Genomic DNA, 23,549 nt, shown 5'->3' on the forward strand with positions numbered 1-23,549 from the left:
GACTGGTGCTGTTGGCATGTTAGGTGACTGGGGAAAATATATTCCTCTCGCAGATTGGCTATCGCTTGGCGAGGTGAAGCTCTTTCTTGCGTGTGCGGAGTACGATGTGCTGCCCGAAGCAGGTTTGGTTCCTCCAAAGATTTTCTCTGTAGTTTTGAATGGATTGAAGACAGAGTGAACATTGCAGATGTGGCGCGAGTGCGCGAGCAGAGAAGAATCTACATTTATAAAATGGAAGCAACAAATTTGAGGAGCCCTTCCCGCGCTACATTCCAGATGGAAACTTCATTCTTGGTTTATACAGCACTTTGATCATGCAGGAACAAGACAGAGGGCCTGATTATGACTTTGGTGATCCCACCACGGAACCACCAAATCCGCGAGGAGGTGGGGTTCACTCCTGTGCGTATTACAATGTTCCTGCGGGCTGACCACCAGAAACATTGTAATACACGGTCCCAACAGGCTGACTGGCGAAAACAGTGCTAGGATATTGGTCTTGGCTCCGAGACCAATATCCTAGCACTCCAGTACCCTTGGAATGCGCGCTGTCTGCAAAGCAGAGAGTGCGTATTCTGACAGTGCTGGTTAGGGGGCTCCCAGCACTGGCTTTCCACCAGCCTTTTCATGAAAAGGCTGGCAGAATGTGGTGTTGTAATCAGCCAGGCGACGCTGAGTTCAGCGTCACCATGGCTGGCTACAAGCCTGACTGCCGTCACCCCATCGGGATATGTGATCCTGGCGGGGACTTGGGTTTTTTAACATGTCCGCCCGTTGTAATTGGGAGGTCGGACAGCCCGGAGTGCGGCATCCAACATCAATGTGAGTGTGGCAGGCCTTGGACCGCCACACTCGTAATAAGGCCGAGAAACACACTACCCACTCATACATTTCGTTGTTATAACATCTTTTTATTATATGGAATTATATGGTTGTTATAATATCTTATTATATGGTGATTAAGATCAGAGGAGTATCATTTCTAGATGATGTAAATAACAGGTTTTACTGCCATCCACTTTAGTGGCGATTCATTTATTTACTTCACAAGGATGAAGTGCTAAATTGGCACACCAGAAAAAACACATGACCTGCAGGCCACACAAGGATTCCAGAAGCATGTAATTAACCCACTGGACAGTCTAAATTGCAATGTGGTAGCAATAGTTATAGGGGAAAAGTGAACAGAAACTGATATTTGTGGCTCATTCAAAGCTACAAATTGTCACTGTATTCATTCCGGCATATTGTTTCTTAAAAAAAAAAAGATAAGAGAATCGCTCCATGTCAGGGATTCTGAGAGCAGTCCTACAGCAGTTTATACTGCCTACATAAAATGCGCTCCATCCGGCCATGACACCATATGAAATTAGAGGTATCTTTTGTCTCTTTCCTGATTGAGTGGAAAGCACAAAGTAGTCCAGATAACTACTGCCAGATAAGTCACTGGGAAGATGTAATCACAGTTAGTGGTAGGCAAAGTCATGAACTTCCTTGTCGTATAAATGGTAAGTATTGCAATCGTCTGTGTGAAAATTGCACATGCTAGTATACATTGCGTACAAAAGTCATGAAAGATTTCAACAGAGAACTGAACTGAGTAGAAAATATCCCTTTACCATGCGCTTGTTTTACAGGTCTTGGAAGACATTGTCTTCCCAAACCAGTCTCCAAGGAAAAAAAAGAAGGGACAACCCAGTATTCCTGTGGATCTGAGTAAACAATTACAATTAAAGTACATTGGTTTCCTTGGACATGAATTCCACAAGATTATACTTGCTTAATAAGAAATCTGCCCAACCTAATCACATGGCGCTTCTGATATGGGACCAGGTGAAATCTTTCTGATTTGTCTGATGTGCCAACCTGCTGTGGTTCATAGGAGCTGTTTGCTATCGCTCATAGAAATCCTAATTCATTTAGTCTGTGTATCCTTGCTAAGAGTTGCACATTCACGAAAAGAGCCCTCCAAAGGACAGCAGACCTACATCGCTGCATTCATGATTTCAAGGTGCTGGTATTGAGGGGAAACTGTCTGCCACGAGTGCCTTTGTCAATGGGTAATACTTTTCACACTCCTCTCTTGGACTGTCCACTTCAGGGGGAAGATTTACTCATAAAAAACTGTTCGTGAATGTAAGAAAGTGGTTTACTTTCACTAAACCTGCTGTTGTCACGCATAAGGCAAATGACCAAGTTCAAATTGCTTCGTGGTTTCGACCTTTTAAGTTTATTGGACTTCATGTCATGGTCTGTCCCGTAGTTTTCAGGCTCTGATGTCATCCATTCTTATGAAATTGCACATTCCAACTTACAGATCCTCAATATTTTATCACCTTGATTAACATAGACTTGCACACAACCTGGTTTATCACAGTTCAGCAAAATGAGCATTTTGCAGACTTTCAATTCCAGTCACGCGTTAAGATATCATCACTGGTAGGATTTTATGTTTGTAATGTGCACTTACAAAATAAGACATTTTGCCAGTGCTGCAAAAAATGGCATTTGTAAATTAAGATTTTCGTAGGGGATTGCATGGCATTTCTCGGTGAACCATTTTGCTTGTGTACATAGAAAGATGAGCCTCCACAAACCTACATTTGTGGAGGTGCATTCTGGTATCATGTAAAACTCTCAAATTTACTTCTGACAATGGATGGAGCGAGGGTGGCTACCTGAAGGAATGCCTTCGTATTTAATGGAAGAGCAGAGAATAGATTTCTTCTTGGGGAAAAAGCACTTTCAGAAGTTGTTTTGAAATAGTTATGTGTGGAAAAAGCACAACTGACTACATTTACAGAGGGTGAATTTTCCAGCACATATAAACTCCATGTGAGGAGTACTCTTGGAAAAATATAAATATATATTTCTTGGAGTACTTCTAGCATCTTTCCTGGATGGCTGAATCATTGGAAATCTGTTCTAAACTTAAGAGTAATCCTGTAATAGAAAGAACTATTCATTTGCTTTTCTGCTTCCTTCATTGCGGCATGTCATGCCACTAACAAGGCACTCACTGAGAACATAATGTTTATGTTCTGCTACTACTCCAGGTGCAGAATACTGTAATGCAACAATCAATAAACACCATAGCCCAGATTTATCTTTTTTGCGCAAAGCAGCGGAACAACAAAAGTTCCTGTGCACAGTTCGATTTATTAAAACAAATCCTTCTGTTGCATTCCCTGCACTAGCATAATAAAATGGCTGTTTTAGGAACTCTCAGATTCACACTAAGGGGCATATTTATACTCCGTTTGCGCCGGATTTGCGTCGTTTTTTTTTACGCAAATTTGACGCAAAACTAACTACATATTTATACTCTGGCGTTAGACGCGTCTAGCGCCAAAGTCCATGGAGTTTGCGTCACTTTTTAGCGTGAACACCTACTTTGCGTTAATGATATGCAAGGTAGGCGTTCCCGTAAAAAAAATCGACTCCGAGGCATGTGTGCCGTATTTACACTCCCGGGCAAAAATCACGCCCGGGAGTTGGCGGGTCAAAAAAAATGACGTCCAGCAGCTTTTGCGTCGTTTTTTAGCGCCTGGTCAGGGCAGGCGTTAAGGGACCTGTGGGCTCGGAAGGAGCCCAGAGGTGCCCTCCCATGCCCCCAGGGACACCCCCTGTCACCCTAGCCCACCCCAGGAGGACACCTAAGGATGGAGGGACCCATCCCAGGGAACATAAGGTAAGTTCAGGTAAGTCAATTTTTTTTTTTTTTTGTGGCATAGGGGGGCCTGATTTGTGCCCCCCTACATGCCACTATGCCAAATGACCATGCCCAGGGGACATAAGTCCCCTGGGCATGGCCATTGGGCAAGGGGGCATGACTCCTGTCTTTGCTAAGACAGGAGTCATTTCAATGGGGGTTGGGAGTAAAAAAAATGGCGCAAATCGGGTTGAGGCGAAAATTTTGCCTCAGCCTGACTTGCCCCATTTTTTGGCGTCCAAGCTCCTTTTTCCCCTATGCCACCGCTGCCTGGTGTACATCATTTTTTTTCACGCACACCAGGCAGCTCCGCCGGCTAACGCCGGCTAACGTCATTGAATAAATACGGCGCCCGCATGGCGCTTCAGAATGGCGTTAGCCGGCGCAAATTGTTTTGACGCAAAACTGCGTTAGCGCAGTTTTGTGTCAAAAAGTATAAATATGGCCCTAAGTTGCAAAATTGTAATACCTGCTTAAAAGAGGTGTTTTGGTTTTTTGCTGCAAAGCCTGAGCCAACCTCACTCCTCTGATTAAGATTTGCATGAAAAACTATGACTATGAGTGTTTGTGCTGATTGGCCCAAGTAACAGCCCGATAATGCCCCTTTGAAGCAAAGCAGAGCAAAGCGCTGTTTACACTAGGAAATGGACACATTCCAAGTACAAAATAGCTTTTGTGCTAGAAAGTTTATACATTTGTGAGATTCTGGGTGGCTCCGAGTCATTCTTCACCAGTGCAAATCTTTAATGTCTGTGGTATACTCTTTCACAGAGGAAGTTCTGTAGATGTCCTGGTCATTATCTACTTGATACTGCAGTCTAGGCCTACTTAAATATGGGTTCTATTTTAGTTTTCTAACTGGTATTCAAGAAATTGTCTCAGTTACCTTTGTGCAACTTAGGTCTTTAGGGTCAATGAAACATGAAAATCTCTGATACTACATTTTTATGATATCAATATTTATTAGATGATATAACCTATCAATAAGAATGTATTATGCTTCCCTTATGACTAAATTCTACCTTCCTACCTCGCCGATGCTATTTTGATATGTGTGGCTACTGATGAGAGGTGGAAGCATGAATCCAGATTCTGAACCTAGTTATTCACTGCTACTGCGACGCAGCACTGGTAAATCACTGCTGTGAAGTCTCAAAGAGAAGTGCTTGTTTCCCTGGGCGTACTCCTTTCAGAGGCTTGAGAGAAGCAGCTAAATAACAGCTGCAGCCTCATCTTCAGCTCTTGTGGTGGTGTGTGACTTGAGACCAGGTATTATTTTTCTATATTTGGGCCGGGTGAGGCAGATGAAGAGGGTGTGAAGTGACAGCAGGACACCATTGTTTTTTACAATTTAGGCAGCAAAAGGTCAGGCACAGGAAATACTGAAGGCTGGGGGTGAATGACATGACATTGGGTGATTTTGTAATATTTAGGGGGGTGAGTGGTGGTAAGGGTGACGTGGAAGGGTGGTAGAATGGCAGGTATGATTTTTTTTAAATGTGGGCACAGGAGAGGAGGGATGGCCATAGGATGTTGGGGGTGAGTGGTAGGACACCAAGTGTAATATGGGGTAGGATGTGGACGTATGTGAGGGCATACAATGTACACCTCCCCCACGGATGCTCTACCACCCCTTCAAGCTGATGAGAGCAGAGGAAGATGAAATAAAAGAATTATACATGCCACAAAATATTAGATTTATATCTGTAAATAAAGCCCATGTTTTTCACCTTGGGTTGTGTCTGACATCACAAACAACGCAAGCATGATACTCAAGTAGGCCTTGGTGAAAAACATTTCCTTTATTCACAATTACCCGTCTATCTTTCCAAATGCAATTTCTTGAATTACATTAAGTACCTGAACTTTAGACTGCTGAAGAGCGTTTATCTGCATGAGAAACTAATGAGGAGGTGCCAAAAAGAACCAGCCAGTGTTAAAATGTGACACAATGGGCAAGTGGTTAGCATGTATAATTTCTATCATTGAACCTTGGGGAGGAAAAAGAAGAGCTCATGGTGACCTGGTGAATACCATGCCCCTGCATGTAAAAAATATTTGAATATTTTGAGTGCTTCTCTTCTTCTTTTCTAATGAAATGATTACTCTGTAAATATTGCCCTCTTTCAGAAATTGGAATTTCTGTCTGTCAGCAGGTGACCACCTTTCTCGCATCTTTTTTCATTCTTTCACATCCTCTCTATTTGGCTTTTAAATTGCAAGCATATAATTAACATGCAGTCTACACACTGCTAACCCACCTTATACAATTGGATTTGTTGCATATTACTGAGTCGAGACATACTCCTAAGTGGGAGTGAAACAATAGTCAGTAATTACTTCTATGTTTTCTGAAGGTGTTTTGTAAAGTATAGCATGCTACTATTTTTTTCAGAGGAGAGATGCCATTTCATACTGCAACATTTAGGTTTAACGCAATACATAGTTTTGAATTATTAGTAATCAAAGACTTGCTATAAGGGATTAATTTGCATACTTTCTAGATTTTGTGTGCATTCTGGGGTCACTCGGCTGCTTGTCAAAGTCTGTTGGGATTCACGGAGGTCTAGAAACCACTGTTGCTCAACCACTGAATAGAAGCATATTCCACATTCACGCATGAGAAGACCTTCCAAAAAGAATCTTAATACACAAGTGATCTTTAATATGTTGATATATATTATCATATGGTTGCACCAAGGGACATTTTCACAGGAGTTGCTTCTGTTTGATGATCAGAATTCCTGACTCCCACGACATCCTGGTGCCTAAACACACAAGACCAGTTATTTGCAAAGAGGCCGTGGGCATGATCTCACACTCAAACGTATGTGAATTGTTGTTGCTAGAAGTTCTTCAGCAATGTTTTTCTTCCACTGCTTTGTAAATGTGTGTTGCTCCTCTGCCCTACAATTATATATTTATCATTTTTTGACTTAAGATGTTCATGTCCTCACATTTAAGTAATAAGAATATCATATTTTATTTTGATTGGGATTCTTCCACAAAACATCAAAGTAGCAGAGACAATATCAGGCTGAATGAGACAAATTAAAGAAATATACTAAGATGAATTAAAACAAAACCATGACAAATGGCAGAGAACAGTCAGTAACAAAACTGAACTGTATCAAGAGGAAAGCAAAAAAAAGCCAAAGTTTTTAAATTTGTTAGTAAAAATAATTACATTCTGACCATGGCGGTGTGCACAAAGGTCCAGCCTTGGAATAGCTACTCAGAAGCTAAACAATTGACAACACATGGTTGCAATGGGAATTTTTAATTTATGAACTAAACTAAAAGAGAAACAGCGTACATAAGTCATAAAGCTGTATTCTAAAAACAACAACAACATAGATCATACTTTTAATACTTGGTAGTGCATACCTAATGCTCGGCTTCTGTCTCCTAATTTGTGCATTCATCCAAATGATCCCCGTGTACTATCTGGTGCTTTGGGTGCACAACAACTGAAATGATTAGCATGCTGGAAGTGAACGCATTAGCTGGGACTTAAATTAGTCAGATTCCACTTAAAATGTTGCAGCTGATAAAAAAAACGGTTTATTTCTGACAGTAACCAGCAGGTAGGTGAGGTTGCATTTAGTTAGAAGCTGTTTTTATTTAGAACCATCCACGTAAATCTCAAAGTATTTTGTGAATTGCACGCAACTGAAGTTATGGAATGCAAACTACGTTGCCTATGTTGCTACACTGTAAGAAAAATAAAACACAGGCTTTTACAGGCTCCTATTGCAAAAAAATCCCTCAAAGTTCACTTTCTGGTAAAGCCACAGTTTTTGTTTCTTCCAACTTGTTTCAGTGAAAAAGAATGAAATGCAATTGTTTATAGATGCACTGATGAACATAATTTCACCTTCGGTTAGCTAGAAGTCAGTCTGCTGAATGCACTGCATAGAAATTGACTCTACCTAATCCACATTGAAGGTGTCATCCTCCATCTGTTGCTAAGCAACACGGTGGATCTGTACAGTTACTGTGCAGCGCACAGAGCTCTGGCTTACCTTTTTCTGTAGCACGCAGTGGAATATGAATATAAACATTCCTTGGAGAGAGTTGAAGATGGTGAAGAGATAGGCCATAATGACTGTGCTCTCATTGATATACATGAGCCCGAAGGCCCAGGTCAGTCCTAATAGGCAGAGGAGAGCAATTGCCCCTATCACCCAGGACCTGTACAGAAGAAAAGACAGTTTACTGTTGTGACAGTTTAATACCATGCTTTTCTAATCATTTACAACACAGCTAACCAAGACGCATTACTGACATTTCTACCCTTAATAGGACATGTGAATATGTAAACAAGGCCCCATGAATGCACTGCAGACTGTCTCAAAAAAAAGCTTTCCCTTCAAAAAAATTTTTAAATGTTTGCTTAACGTCAACATTAAATTATAATCAAGCAATAAGTACATGATTAGCATGATCAAGTCGTAAAATGAACATTCTGTCATCAATATCTTGAGATAAAGTTATTTAATTATAAAAAATAAAAAATACATAAGATTGAGAAAGCTAAGTACAAAAGGTCAGGAGGCATGTGAACTTATATGTCATTATTAGTCTTTGATATTTTGCTTCTGTTTACACATCAGTGTGATCGTGGGCAGCAAAAACACCTAAACTGTTTATTTTGTAGGCATACCTTCTTTTATTGTCATAGCTCTATGAAAAGTAGGGACCCGTGCCTTGGGTGATTGACAGTCATTACGGAAACAAGAGAAAACCTTTGACCGATTGCTCAAAGGCAGTGCAAATCAAGTGTTTTTCTTCTTGTTATACTGACAGGGAAGACACAAACAGTAGTTTAAGTTTGTGCAGTAAACTTTTCTCAATCTCAGAAGACATCACTGAAAACTGCATGCATTAATAAGAAATCTGAGATACATCACCGATTTCAGTGAGGTTATAAGTGGCAGGCCTAAACCTAAATATGCTCAATAGCCAAGAAACGTGAATGTCATTGTTTGGAATCATGTGTGAACCAAAAATAATGGTCATCTTCATGATTTCCAAGGGGTTGCCTTTCGCCGTTCTTGCCCTTCAGCAGACAGCCATGCTAAAAAACAAAGAGGTGACAAGTGCTTTGAAACATTCATTAAAAATCTGCACTATCTTAATTGTTCAGTGGTCACCTTAATTTCCTTAAATGCAGATAAAAGTGCCAGGAAGATAGTGGAAACTATTAAGCTTCACAAGGGCCTCCTACAGTGCCACTTCTTTTATTATGGCCACAAAAGGACTGTATTCCAACTAAAAAAACACATTTCCAGGCCTGAATGTTGGACTCAATAATAAATTATTCTGGATCTAAAAAGAAATGATGGCAACTCAATTAATCCTCAATTACTGCTCTCACATCTTAACAGTTCTGTGATGGCCTAGTCGTCTAATTCATACAGTAGTTGCTCATTTAGCATCCATCTTCTCAGTTGTTCTTCTCTATCAGATCGTAGGTGCCAATGATAACCACCAACCTTTCTTGTTCAACAAGGGCGGTGGCACATCTTAAGAACACACTGCTCAGATTATACAACGTATGGGACCACTGATGTCTCCATCTGAAAAGACATTCCCATCAAACTGGGCCTCCCAAATTCTACTCAGCTCAACACAATGTTTGTTAAAGCCCCTCTCTCTATTCAGGAAGTACGTCAAGAGCACTCTCATCATCATCTAAATGTCTCAAGTCTAATCTGTGTTAAAAAAAAAAAACACACACTTAAAAACATCCGTAACTGAACACCGTACTGGGGAACATTTTCTATATTTATGTACGTCAATACACGCTCTCAAAATATTCGCACCTTACTATTTGCTAATGCTGGAATATCTGATGCGATGCAATAAAACCTGACTGTTACCTGATCAAGAACAAGTGTTCCTCCAGCGGAAAGCCCGTGGCCTAATCGTTCGGTGACTTTCTGCCATGATTGCAGTTACTCGGAAGTTCAATGTTATTATCGCATTCCCACAATGCATTGGTTTAACTTGTGCCACGTGCGTCGTAGTGATGCACAACGTACATTGTCTACTGAGAAGGGCGCTACCGCGGTGCAGTATTGTCACCTTTGAAAGGTATAATGCACCGTGAGAAAGATAACTTGATGCAATATAATATTGACCTAATTTCTTATATTTGAACGCCAAACCTACATGTATTTGCCCACTGAAGCGAATCATCGAGTTTATAAATGACTATTTAGAGACTATTAAACGATGCTCAATCAGTATGACGACATCCACTAGAAACTCTGGTGCATGCCAAATCGATGTTGGCGTTTCATAGCTTAATACATTGTGAAATTAAGGAAAGGAACAATACCACCTTTTTGCTTCTGTCACCGCCTTATTTTTTCAGTACAGGGTAAACCGCAAAGCTCTGCGTTCCATTTAAAAAGGAGTGCTTCAGTGCGCTCTCATCTTTCAAAGTTGATGTTTTATACCAACTGACCAAAACAAGTACAGCCCAGTGCATAGAACAAGCTATAAGCATAATTTTGAACCAATTGAAATTTTCAGGTCCATCAAAAACTGACAGATTTTCCGAAATTTCGAATCAAGTGTCTCCTTCTCCATTTAAAAGAAGGAAACTGATTAATTTCTGATAGTCGAGTCTCAGCTGGTTCAGTTGACAGACATAAACCACAATGGAGAGGGTCAGCAGTAATGCCATGGCTGTAGTGTTTGGAAGCCACCTTATGTAAGGAGGGCCTTTCATAATTATATTTTCCTGTTTGTGACTATCTTGCCAGACATGGTAGTTAAAAACAGGAAAAAAAAAAAACATGTTCCTCAAGCGCTAATAAAAAAAAAAACTCTCAGGGCCTAATTTACGAGAAACTGAACCATCATCATCGATGCATCACATAAATTACGCCTGCAGCACATCCCCTAACACCGCCATGGATAAGCTGTATTTACAATACAGAGATCCTTGGCGCACGTTTTCACAAATGAAATTCTGATGCATCTGATGGCGCAAAAGTGACATATTGCTAGAATTGCGTTGTTTAACTGATGAAACTCCAGCATTGCGTGGAGAGTCCCATTGGAAAAATCCCTGTGTCAATTTTATGCCTGGTCTGAGCAGGCAGTAAAATTTTGACGCAGTGAAGTCGTGGAGTGACACAGTGAAAAGTAAATTTCACTATGTCAGTTGTACATTACTTTTTCCCTGTGAACGCATACCCTGGATACATTATATCGGCTGAAAGTATAATGTGACACAGGGCTTTACAAACTGATGTACTGAGCCCAATGTGTCAGTTTGTAATTATGGAGCAGTGTAAATGATGTAGTGGTGGCGCAAGGGGCTTGTAAATGAGGCCCTAAATGCATAAAGAACAACTTTTTTTGTAACAGATAAAAAAACCCTGCTTTAGTGGGTTTGTTTCTGAGAAGTAAAACAAACGCCAGGCAGTCTGCTGTGGTATGAATACATGGACGACCTTTAGCTTCTTAAAAAAGTGTTCTGCTATGTTTGTGTAGGCACTTTCAGCTAACCATCCTCACAGTTTGGCAGCCTACCAAACTTACATTCGGACTCCACTGGCCACAAAAAGCAAGGCAAATGTGATCTAGGTGGGTGTGAAACCTGCACATTTTTCAGAGAGTTTCTCCTCACTCCCTGAATATAAACCTGGCCTTATGTCCCCACACAAGTCACTAAACTCTCAAGTATCCCACCTTTATAAAACCCCCGTGCATCTCCACTTCGAAGCCCACTTTAAAAAAGACAGGGAGGAACTAAAAACAAATCTCTTCCACAAAGCAAAAAAAAAAAGCTCTCCTAGAACTGATACCGTCTTCTTGCCTTTTAGACCTTTCTGTCCTACTGTCTCCCCCTTCTGGCGCTCTGATCACAGGGAGATTAAAAAATACAATAAAACCAACCTGGAAAATGGTCAATTGTCATGAAGAATTTAAAGGCCCGAGATCCCCAATGTGAAACTACAGTAGAAAACTTCCCAATTTCAAAACAAAATATCAAGTAAGTTTCTTCCCTGATAGCAGGAACTTTTAAAATAATATTTTGTCACCATTGTCAATATCCGGGATGCACCTGGTATCAAAGAAGTTGAGTTCCCAGGTCAATTTTTTATCTTTTTTTCTGTTGAGATGGACAACTGGCTTTGTGCAGCAGTCAATTCCAATCCTGAATGGATGCATGGTTAATGTAGAACATCAGCTCATTAGGGAGGGTCAATGAACTCCCACACAAGCAACTATCTTCCAACTTCTATTCAAGAAGGGTAATGATTTCTTTTCTTTAAACAAAATGAAGTGAAATGGAAATTTCCCTTTCTTGGTCAGACCTTGATTGTCTCCCAGGACTCACCTAGCACGTTAATCAAGAAGCACAATTGTAAATGTGAATTATTCAAACTGTATTTGGGCATATCAATAAAGGTCAGGAAAACATGATTTTCAGCTCTAATACATGAAATGAATAATGACCTATTTACGGCAGCCTGAAGACAATGGTCGGGGATTCTGTCAGTAAATGCATGTCTCAAGGTTTCTAATCAGTGGGTTGTATATTAGACTATCGACAGCAAAAATATAGTTGAACATAAAAAGTGTGGTCTAAACATCATGCACAAAAATATAACTCCACTTGGTGTCGATTTTCATTATTTAACTCCAATGGGCTGGTATTTTTGTTAACAATGAGACAAGTTATTCTTATAAATAAATAAGAATGTAGTAAAAAGTTGTTTAGATGTTTATGCCACCTAGGGATCTTGACATTTCAAGACGTCTCCTCCTAATTTAGTGACAAGAATACAGGTAGTTGTGTGTCTTCTCCGTTTCAGAGGAAAATCTCCAACTATCCTAGATACTCCTGGTCAGATTCTGGTTTCTGCACTGCTTGTGAAATCCTGGGCAGCAGTCCCCATCGGCCCAATCGCAATTGCGACGACTATAAACAAATGCAGATGACGAACTAACCTAGAATGTCATACACAGTAGAGCGCCACCCTCTGTAGTGACAACAGACCCCTAGAGAGAGTCGGGCACAGCTAGACACTAATGTAATGATAGTGCACTATTTTAGCAGCTAAAAGATGTTAAGGGATCCCAATCTCATCCTGTTAACCGTAAGGGCTGTTCTAATCCTCCTCACTGCAGGGCAGGGATGAAGGTGGGCGGTGGGGGAACAAAAGTTGTTGTGCCTTGAATACAGACTGCTCTGTATGTTGGCTGGTCAAGACTGCACTGCTCTCTGGGGATTAAAAAGAAGGCTCCAACATATGCCATGATGGAATCTCTGCAGTACAATTAGAGGGCTATGAATGTCTCCCATCCATCTTGGAACATTACCTGCAATATAGAAACAGGACCTGAAATGAAGCAGCAATGTTAACCCAGTTGAACTGCTTTTTAAGACATTTTAAAGTGGGTTCTTTTTTAGAGGATGGTGTTGTGTACAATGTGGATGAGCAAGGCATTAATGGCAATGTTTATCTTGGTGTAGATTACTTAGGTGCACAGAACAGATGCTAATTTGTTTGCAAAGTGATAATCTCCAACACTACAACATACTCCTCACACATGCTCACATATGCAAAGAAAACAATGAGCAGTCCAACCTCACAATTGCACCCATACGAGTAACAGAACTATGTAGTTGTTAGAGGCTAGACCCAAACAACACAATACATTACGCCAGGCCATGGGCAGTGATTCACTGAGTATGAGAAATGGCAAAGCCATACAGATAACTCACTCTCACAAAACTCAAATTGGCAAAACTCTGCACAAACTCAACCACTACAACCACACTGAGGCTCTCCATGAAACCAATAGGAACCATCACTAAGCACCGCCCCAAGGAGACCCATAAATAAACAAACCTGACAAAGAGATACCTAAGTACTGTGACTGTGGTTAATAGGAAAACCTAACACAATGCAGTAAGACACCTATGAATTACAAGAAAACTATGATCCCAACCAAGTGTCAGAAATGTGCTATACCTGTGGTCTAGGGGCCCTTTTGGGACTGCAAAGCCTCCTCAGGGGGTCCGGGACTGCTTAGAAAATGAAATAATATTAAAAGATCAGGTGCCCAGATTCCAGTAATGACTTAGTGGAGGGTCCCCGGATTCCCATAATGGTTCAGTGGCAGTTCCTGGGTTCCAGTAACAATATAATGGGGGTCCACAGAAGTCAAAAGGTTGCAAACCATTGTGCTATATAAAAGGCCATAACAAAACATTCACTGACATGAGTGAAGAGGAAAAGAAAGTGACATTAGAAGGCCAAGGACAAGAAAAGAGTGTATTGAAACAATCTCACTTCTGCTGACTGTAGGGCGAGGAAATGTAATTCTTTCTTTTCTGCGTTCAGTGATTCGAGAACTTCAATACACATGAGAATACATGTTGTATTTCCCTGATGTGTGTTCCTCAAATTCTTCATGCTCCTTATGAATATCCCGTCGAAACATGGTATAAGCTCATATGGAATAACCTCAGGTCCTGAAATTCTGTTGACTCTTCCCACTAATGCTTTCCACAGTTCCCTCAAACTCCTGTCCAAGTCATCTGTGCTGTCCAACTCAATCTAACACTGCAACTATTTTCTACACCTCAAGTCAGATTTATATTTATACTAGTAAAGCAGGGGGGTACCTGCTACTAGACTATTGAAGCAAACTCCTTTAAATTCCTTATCCACCTTTGAGGGACCATCTTGCTATTTTCCACTGGGAAGCTAACATAAGCTTTTTGAAACAACACTAATACCAGATTGTGCAGATCAGTTCCATTTAGAATACCTACTTAGAAATTTATCTTGCAGTGATATACTGAAAATCTGCATTAAGTCATCACTCTGTGACCTAGGATGGATTTCCTAGGGACACTCAGTTGACAACTGAGCTATTATAAACATCTCTGATTTTTTTTTTCAATCCTATAGGTCATTCTTCAACTCCATAATTTGTCTGCTTCCTCACGGTGGACATAACAACACACACTGGCAGGATTGTGTTTGACCAGCGACACTGTACAAGCTAGCAGTACACTTTCTTGTATTTGAAAACCCAAAGTGAGGTGCGCCCAGGTCATATTTTTTTCTGATTAATAGCTGCCGCCTCCCTCAAGGAGGAAGGCTACCATGACAACATGTTTTTGCAACGTCAGCGACTCACTGAAAAAACAGACTGCCCCTGTCTTTTTCCTGGCTAGAATAAAGCCATACATTCTCATAAACAATCAGATTTGCGAAAAACCTAGACTTGAGTGTCTTTTGGTGGACTCCCTTTTCCAGGATTACATTAAAACTGGTTAGCAAAAACACGTAAAGATCACGGCTTACTGTTTGTGCTCTAACCAAGAGCTTGAGGCCCATTTACTGCCTGAGGGATTTTGGACATTTACATCTTCCAGAGGTTTCCTATACTCTAAAAGCGGATGTCCGTACAAAAAGGTGTGGCCTTTCCAAAGTTTAACCATGATAAAGCTTCATGGAAAGTGTATTTACCATCTTTCAGAACGATTTTGCGGTCAATATTATCGATTTGTAAAGAAGGTGGCGAAATGTTGTCAGAGGGCAGAGTAGCACCTTCGGAAATCCTAACAGACCCCAAGAAAGCTCATGAATGTAAAATAAAGATCCCAAACGCCTTGCTAACAATGGCTCTGCGCCAGTCGATGAGCCACGCAGAACAGGAACCACAGATGTGGATTAAGTAAAATCTGCTATGACATAGTGCATAATAAATGCGCACAAATGCATTTCAAAATGGGTAACTAATGGCTTTCAGCTCAGGCAATGATGATGCGTATCATTACTTACTCTGAAGCACGAAGGAATCTTTGAGTCAGTTTTGCAAGTTAATACTCTGTGTATTTACACTGAGGAGTCATTGTACTTCATAACTGACTATTCTTTTACAATGCTAAAACCTCTGAGGAAAGCTAAGCACAACTAACATTGATAACCTTACAATATGTTTTTTCAGGGAGTGGCAGATGAATACGTGTGTATTGTACTGGAGTCGAATGTATATAACGCTAAATAAAGTTGAGGAGTCGAACCGCTTTGGGGGGCATGCAGCATGCCACTACAGAGGTTGTGCTTGTGTGGTTGAAGTATGGCCAGTGTCGGAAGTGGGTTAGTGCCATAGGTGATAAGCAGCTGGGAGCTCTTACAGTGTCACCGGGAGTGACAAGTGTACTTGACTCACCAAATCTACCGTCTGGAGTCACAGCAACAACTGAATGGGCCAAATACATCCATCCAACTTTAGTATGAAGCAGCCTCCTAACTCTCGAACTAAGAAACGTTTATAAAAACTGGTGCAGAACTCTACTTATCGCACAAACAGGGTGCTTGATGCAGCCGGCTCCTCAAACGGTTCACTCATCCAAAGGACGCGGAAAAAATTATAGCAGCTGAAGCTCTCCTCGAAGCATATAACGCAAACTTTTGCTTTTTTCTACAGGACAGAGCAACCAATATAAATAAAACAACTTTTCTCACAAGACCTTGAACTACAGCTGCTTGTTACCATAAAAGGTACCATAAAATCAAAATGTGTTTGGATAGGTTGGTCTTCAGTGTCGATCAGAGGGAGAACTGTGTTGCTTTGTTAGCCATTTTGTAAAAGTATTTTCATTTTACATTGTTGTTTGGCAGCCATTCTTAGCAAGTTACAGGTTCACTGGTCAGAAAAAAAAGCTATTTTTAGATCTAACTTTTATCCATTAACATGGAACTTCAGCCTGACTGCATTTTCTGCTAATTTTTTCACTATGTGCCAACAAACCATTGAAACACTGTTAACCCAGTTGTTTTGCTCAACATTAGGCCTGCCTTGTCAGACTGCAGGAGGGCCTCCAGGCTTTCATCCGTTTGTGAGGGAAGAATCCTGTGTTTCGAAAGCAAGAGACTATTTTTACTATCTCTTTCAAAGAGTGCCAGAGGTGGCCAGAAACTGTGTTGTGAAGACTGCAGAATTTGTACCCTTGTAGCTTCTGAGGAAAAACAACCATTGGAAGGCATCGTAACAATGTTACTAAAAAAAAAAAAAACTGCACGTGAATAGTGACAACATTTTGTTTTAATGTAGGTTGATGTGGAAATAATGATTACTGATCTATAAGGGGGTTATTAAGCTTACCACTGTGAATACTATTACATCCACAATTACGCTTTAATCTGCCTAATGCGACTACCATCAATTGGTATCTTGATTTACTCTATCGTTTTTATGTTCTGCTCATTCACAAATTCTCAAAAGAGTTGCAAAGCAAAGGTCAGCATAGAGGCCTAAACTCCATCAAAAGCTGTCCACTGTCCTATCGCTCACTCTAGTGTCCACCCTCACACGATTCATTAAGTAGCTGTTGGTGCGAAGGACATCAACTGACTGCATGAAACATTGAATGAGATGTTATAGACTGAGATTCAGGGTTTCCTTTTCGGGACTGACGGTAGATAGCGTGAGAATTCTGCAGAGTCACCTGAGTAGCTCATAAATGTCTGCACTGCCCCAAAGCAATTGTGAACTGCACCGCTGAAATCAAAGAATGCTTTCAACATAAGCATAGGCTAAAACAGCTTTAAGTATGAAAGTATGCTCACTTTTTGTTTGCACAATATTTTTAGGGCAAAACCACCAAAACATCGTCATCCTTCATAAAGGGGAACTACTACTGGCACAGAAACCAATCCAATCCGTTTCCCTGGGAGCTTTTAAAAAATGTTGTAGTAGGCTATTGAGCAGAATACCTAACCTTCATATAATCGGCCAACTGCTCCTGAATTAATCTCAGGCATTCCTTCTGTCATCTTGAATGATACCCACACACATCATCAGTGGCACAGGATAGCTGCTAAGTGTCCTAATGTACGGGAGGAAAATGGGCATCCCTGCTTCCCAATTGGGTAGCAAAAATAGTGGTATGTGAGACACATTATTGTCTTCTGACCCCAGGTCCAGTGAACCTGCTACTCTAAATATAGCTATATGGCTGGCAGCTACTGGTGAGGATTACTACTCCCACATGGGCTCTACTTGTTGTGACAGATTGATGGCATGTGGCAGTCAGTTTCCACTAAACTTGAGAAGGAAAGATCTTGCACATGTTGGTTTCTGTGGGAGACGTCCTACACATCTGTTTGATTAATATGCTAAACAGAAATATTTGTATATTTGAAAAGTTCACTTCTTTTTTTGAAACATGTTTTTGGTATAATTAGTTCTTGTTTGGACTCAGTTGCAGAGGAAGGAAATGGATCACCAGTATTTGTTCTAGGAAAAGTTGAGCCAAGGTGGCTTAGTGAGGTAAAAATCTATTTTGTGATCTGTAAATCGCAGGTGTGAATACAGGCAAGGCCTGCTCAGCCATCCATCTCTTTGACGTTTTTAAATCGGGCACCAACAAACTGAGCAACAGTACCAGCTATCTGGGGTGCATACAAGAGGATACGTGTGTGGCATGAAGTACTGTATAAAATGATGTTATCTTTAAGAATAACAACCGTGAAACCTTTTAAAAGAAATGACACCGACGTCTGCCTATATTTTCGAATTACAGTTGTGCTCGGTTTCTTAAGTCAGTTTTCACTTTGTAGACTGCTGCATCTGCTAAAGGTTGAAAGAGCTGGCGAAGACACCATGCCTGATTAATGAGGAGGGATTCCAGTGATGTCCTTGTCTAGGAGCACTTAAAAATCGGGGAGAAATGCAGTTTGCCTCTGAAAAGTAACCTCATCTGGGGAAAGTGACTGAGTTACTGCGGCAGCAGCTACCTTGAGGTCCACTGTTGAGCAGGCAGTAATTTACTGCTCCTTTCCCGACTGCCACTAACGTAAGAAGAAACAAGCATTGACAGAGCTGAGAGTTCGGGCTTGCATTTTGAGTTCAGAAAAAGCAGCTACAATGTTACTTAAACACTTTGTTAAAGAAAATCTAAAAGAGGAAAAGGGAATTAAACCACCATCTGAGCACCTAGAGTGCAGGCAAAAATACCTAATAGTTAAAGTTAATTAAAAAATAAATAATATAAAGAAGTACACTTTGAACCAGCTGTGACACTGAAGAAAAAGGAACTACTTTAAGGCAGATGAGCTCAATGTGCACAGTCATTTGTTTCTGAAAGTGAAGGGAGCTAATGGCTAAAGTGAGCTTACTATTACCTTATGCTCTATGCTGGGGTCGACAGAGGTAAAATGTGAATGACAATTTAACATACCAATGAATGAACTACGCCGGGCACCCGATTACCACAAGCCTCTCTTTGCATTTACAGTATGTACAATTATTTTTTGAAAAAACATTAATTTGACGAAACAGCTAAAGCTGTCTCAAAGACAGACCTAAAAATGATGACTTTCTATATGTACTGCATCGATAAGATAAAGTATTTAATGTAGGGGTATTTGTGTATTTCTGAGATGTAAAATAGTCTCTCAATCTTTGCAATGCAAGTTATCCACATTAGGCCTAAGGATATGCCAAAAAGCAAGAAGCATGAGGTGAGAGAAATTCTTAAACTGAGCGGAGCCAAAGCCCACTCCATGTATACATTACAAAACTTCGGAACAATAGGTGAGCAGACAGCCGCTCTGTCAAGCCAGACCTAAAAAAGAGCTTGGGGTCTTGTTAGGTGATGTTTTCTTCCACTCGTCACAGGTTCATAGTTCCTTTCAAGAAAGAAACAGATCATAAATGGGTAATAGCAAGGCAATATTGTGAAGTTCTCTAGGGTGAAGCTGGGAATAGGCCCAGATGCCTCTGGCAGCATTTAAACTGTCCAGTTGTGTAGGCAAAAGGTGAAACAAACACTCGCAAAGCTAACAGGTCTGGTGTTGGCTGCCAACCATTTGGCATTGTCAGTTATTGTTTTGTCAATTTGTTTTTACAACTTTATTGTTAGGGAAGCTACCGGGCCCTTGCCAACCAAAAAATATACCCGCTGGCTTGAAGCAAAAGGTTCTTTTAGGGCTCAAAAAGCGCACATTGCCTTAGGGCACTACAATGAACTACTATCAATGTAAATATGCAGCTAGTGAAAGGGCAGAATGCTGTCACCTACTGTGAAGTTAGTCAGTGGCTTATGTGGGATGACCCATTGCCATATACTGTATGTAGTAGTGGGCAGAAGAAATGTGTGAATGGCACAATTACAGACTTGTGGGTGAAGACGTCCTCTTTAAGTTATTATTATACATATAATTGTAGTAAAATCAGGAGGTCTTGGCTAACACCACAACTTAAAATTTCACTTACTACAGGTTGTCATAATCTTTGCCCTGGGGCTTCATTAATATCGGGCTTATACCGTTTCATGGATGATTAGAGGTAAGGAGGGAAAGCAGGCTGAAACTATATAAATAAGATGAGACTGTCAGAGAGCTTTTATAACCAGAGCACTGGTAAAGATAAAAAAAAAACAGGTATTTATTCTGTTCAGGGATCTAAATGTATACTTTGAAAATTGTTAAGCTCAGTTACAAACGCAATAAAATTCCAGGACAGGTTTTACAATATATGTGTTAAGAAGACCTTGTCAGACTGTGATGAACGTGGGCCCAAGAGAAACAAAGCAGATCATTCATTCACGTAATCTTTTTTGTGCTTCAGCACATGATGTATTAAGAAAAACAGAAAAAGTAGCGAAAAACATAAAAATACAGATCTTGGTACACAAAGGACATGGATTTTTACAAACTCTGAGTCTGGGCATTCACCAACAACTGCAGTGCCTTCATCACAAGTTCACTCGCGTCTACAGCCATGATTAAAAGACACGCAAGTGGTGCTGAAAGTGAGGGAAATGCTTGGAGCACCCTCATTTTTAACAGGGTGTGCAGATGGTAAATCTTCAAATTAAAAACAGTTCTCATAAAAAACTTAAATGTGTAATTTCACTGTTTACCATAGCCCTATGCTGGCGGATTTCCTATAGTAGTGGAGTTCTGTGGGGTGTCTGTACACAAAGGTAAACGTTTGTCACTTATCAATTTTCCCTCCGCATGCCTCGGTTCTTGTGAATCAGAAAAATGCAGCACATCGCTACTTTGCATAGTCATTAGTTTGTGTATTGCTGTCTTACATCTCACTCTATGAATAGCTTACATATCACAGTATCTACAAACCAGGTTACATGTCTCATTCAATCTACCTTTACTTTTATCATTAAAGAGCAAGAAACACAAAAGTAACACAACTATTTTCTTTCCTTACAGCAGTGGTGGAATATGTAATTGTATGTTAGATGGGGCCTGCAGTGGATGATATGTGATGCAGCTGTGAAAGAAAGGAGAAAAGGATGCCTTATCTGCAGGCAAGCTTCTTCTGGTACTATATTTTACAACACAACTTAGGGTACTGTACTGCAGTCTCAAACAAATACCTAAACCCAAAGCTCTTTCAAAAATCTTGAAGGCGAAATTAGTTTCTTGTTCTGATTCAATTACAGAGGAGTTTGATGGACAGTTTCATTTAAGACACAGCTCCCAATTCCTTCGCCTTCTCGGTGGTGGCCCAAACTAATTTATGTTTTGAAAGGGCAACAAGCGGCAGACCACACTCCAACTTGGCTCCAGATGACATGGGCAGAAAGGCTGGCATATTTCACCTATTGTGCTGGGAAACTAAATTAAAGCTGCAACCCCTGTCAGCAGAAACGCCATTTGAAACAAGCACTGACTGTCAATTGAGCACTAATCAAATAATAAATACCATAACACACTGTCCATATTTTAATCTCTGCCAACACATTATGTGATGACTTGTCCACTTTGCAAGGTTTTAAGTAAACATGTAAACAAAATTATTATACAGGTGCACTGTCTGATATAAAGGAATTTTGTCCAAACCTTCCTCTAAGGCACTTACACCTATCACAAATGGGGCATTAAATGCATTTCATGGAAGTTATGCATATAATGCTTCATTGTTAACTCATTCTTGGTCCTCATTAATTAACTATCCCCAGCTCACCCCACCCCTTCGATAGGATGCAGATTTTTTAGGTTTTATGTCCGAATATCAACGTCATAAATGTTGTGCCATTTATATCCTCTAGAAAAATATTTGGTGTCAATTTTGTATGATTAACTCGAATAGGACAATATATTTAAAGAATAGGATGTATAGTGTTCCTGGTAGTAGTGCTAACTCATGGTAAATAAAAACTAATCAAATACAAAACTTAAAGAACAATACATTTTTTTTATTGTGATCCACACACCACAACAATATAAATTACTTTTAGTTTTTAGTAAACCAGAAGAGAAAGTGTGGGAGCAGTTGGTCGCTAATAAGGTAGGTGAAGGTAACATGTTGATAAGTAAAATTACATGTTTGGGGCAGGCAGCTTTAGCATATGGCCACTAATTGCCCTTAACACGGATGCAGATTAAAAAACAAATACTGACAATTTATCCAAATTATATGCCTATGGGAAGAACATGCACCATGCAGATCACAGAACTGCTTTTTATGTGGAAAGCTTAGTGGACTACTGGCTTTGCCACATTGTTACTTACAGTTCATAAATGACAATCCTAATACAGCACAGTGACCTATGATTTGTCATCAAAAAGGCGTATACAAACTGATTTTCCAATTTCTTTCATTATCCTAATGCTGATAAAAAGGGTTTGTTTGTTTAATTGTGTAGAAATACATTTTTATTAGAAATACAAGAAAACAATCACTAGGGTATGTTTTAAATCCTGAGTTTGTGCTTCTTCAGACCAACCATTCCTAAAAAACCTATTGTGACCAGCAGAATGGCTGACATGATTCTTACACTGTGTAATTCTCAGTGTCTTATATAACATTTCCTATAAACTAATTTACATATGTATGATTCATTCTCTCAGTATAATGTGTGTGTGATGTAAAGTGCTCTGACACTCCACACTGGTATGAGTAGCACTATAAAACAAATGAAATGCATGTAAAAGAGGGGCGGGCGAGATGAGGGCCACTCTTAGAGGGTGGTAGTGAGGCAAATCGTTGATAGGGACGTCATGGGGAGACAAACATTTTTTTGCACCGGGTGACACCAGTGCTAAAGCCAGCCTCGCTCTAGTATGCTACTGTGTGTGATGTTCACAATAGGGTCCTAACCTGCACTATTTAGTTCAATTTATCAATCCACCCCTGTAAATGTAGCACCCTATGCGAAATGCAAAATACCCATTAAAGAAGGGCAGAGTCCATGTTGCTTTATGATCACATCAACTTGCAAAGACGGTGATTTCAAACCAAATTTGAAAATTCCCATTGTTTATTGTTCTTACACTTCCATTTGATCTTTGCGAAATATACGAAATCGACTGCCATTGCGCACACAGAATAAAATACAATGCTGCAAACATTCAGTGTGGATATATAAAATGTTAAATGACTGTAGAGAAGAATAGCCAGAGGAATCACTCTTATTTAAGACAAAAACAGATGAAACCCTTTGAAATTCTGCAAATCAGAGAGCATGTCTAATGCCTTCCAATCACAACGAAGCACATTACGACCTCTGTACACTTTATATGTTTTCAGTGATTAAATCCTACTGAGTGGTCTGATTATAATATTTTTGGAATAATTGATTACAGAACCTGGCTATTCTTTAATCAAATATTTATACCACTCCCTTGAAGTGATCCATTCATAATAGCTGCTCTTTTGGCTAAAGTAATCAAAGAGAACAAGGCCGCACTGAATCGGTAATGATGGTTTCATGGAAAGCATCCACTTCAAATTAAAGAAACCATGCTTGCCAAAATACAGAATTGTGTGCAGAAATCAGATAGACACACCATTTAGCAAAACCAGGTCCGCAGTA

At 40.2% G+C, this 23,549-nt stretch overlaps 1 protein-coding gene across 10 annotated transcripts in view; it reads right to left on the minus strand.

Moving 5' to 3' along the window:
* The window catches only part of ADGRL3 (adhesion G protein-coupled receptor L3), a 1,158,007-nt gene that overhangs the window by 59,312 nt on the left and 1,075,146 nt on the right, over positions 1-23,549 (minus strand). For all 10 annotated transcript variants that reach the window (XM_069237928.1, XM_069237906.1, XM_069237923.1 and 7 more), the window contains one exon: positions 7,738-7,906. In XM_069237928.1, coding sequence (XP_069094029.1) covers positions 7,738-7,906 — 169 coding nt within the window. The remainder of the gene's footprint in view (positions 1-7,737; positions 7,907-23,549) is intronic.

The sequence above is a fragment of the Pleurodeles waltl genome, chromosome 1_2 (assembly GCF_031143425.1).
Source record: "Pleurodeles waltl isolate 20211129_DDA chromosome 1_2, aPleWal1.hap1.20221129, whole genome shotgun sequence".
NCBI lineage: Eukaryota > Metazoa > Chordata > Amphibia > Caudata > Salamandridae > Pleurodeles > Pleurodeles waltl.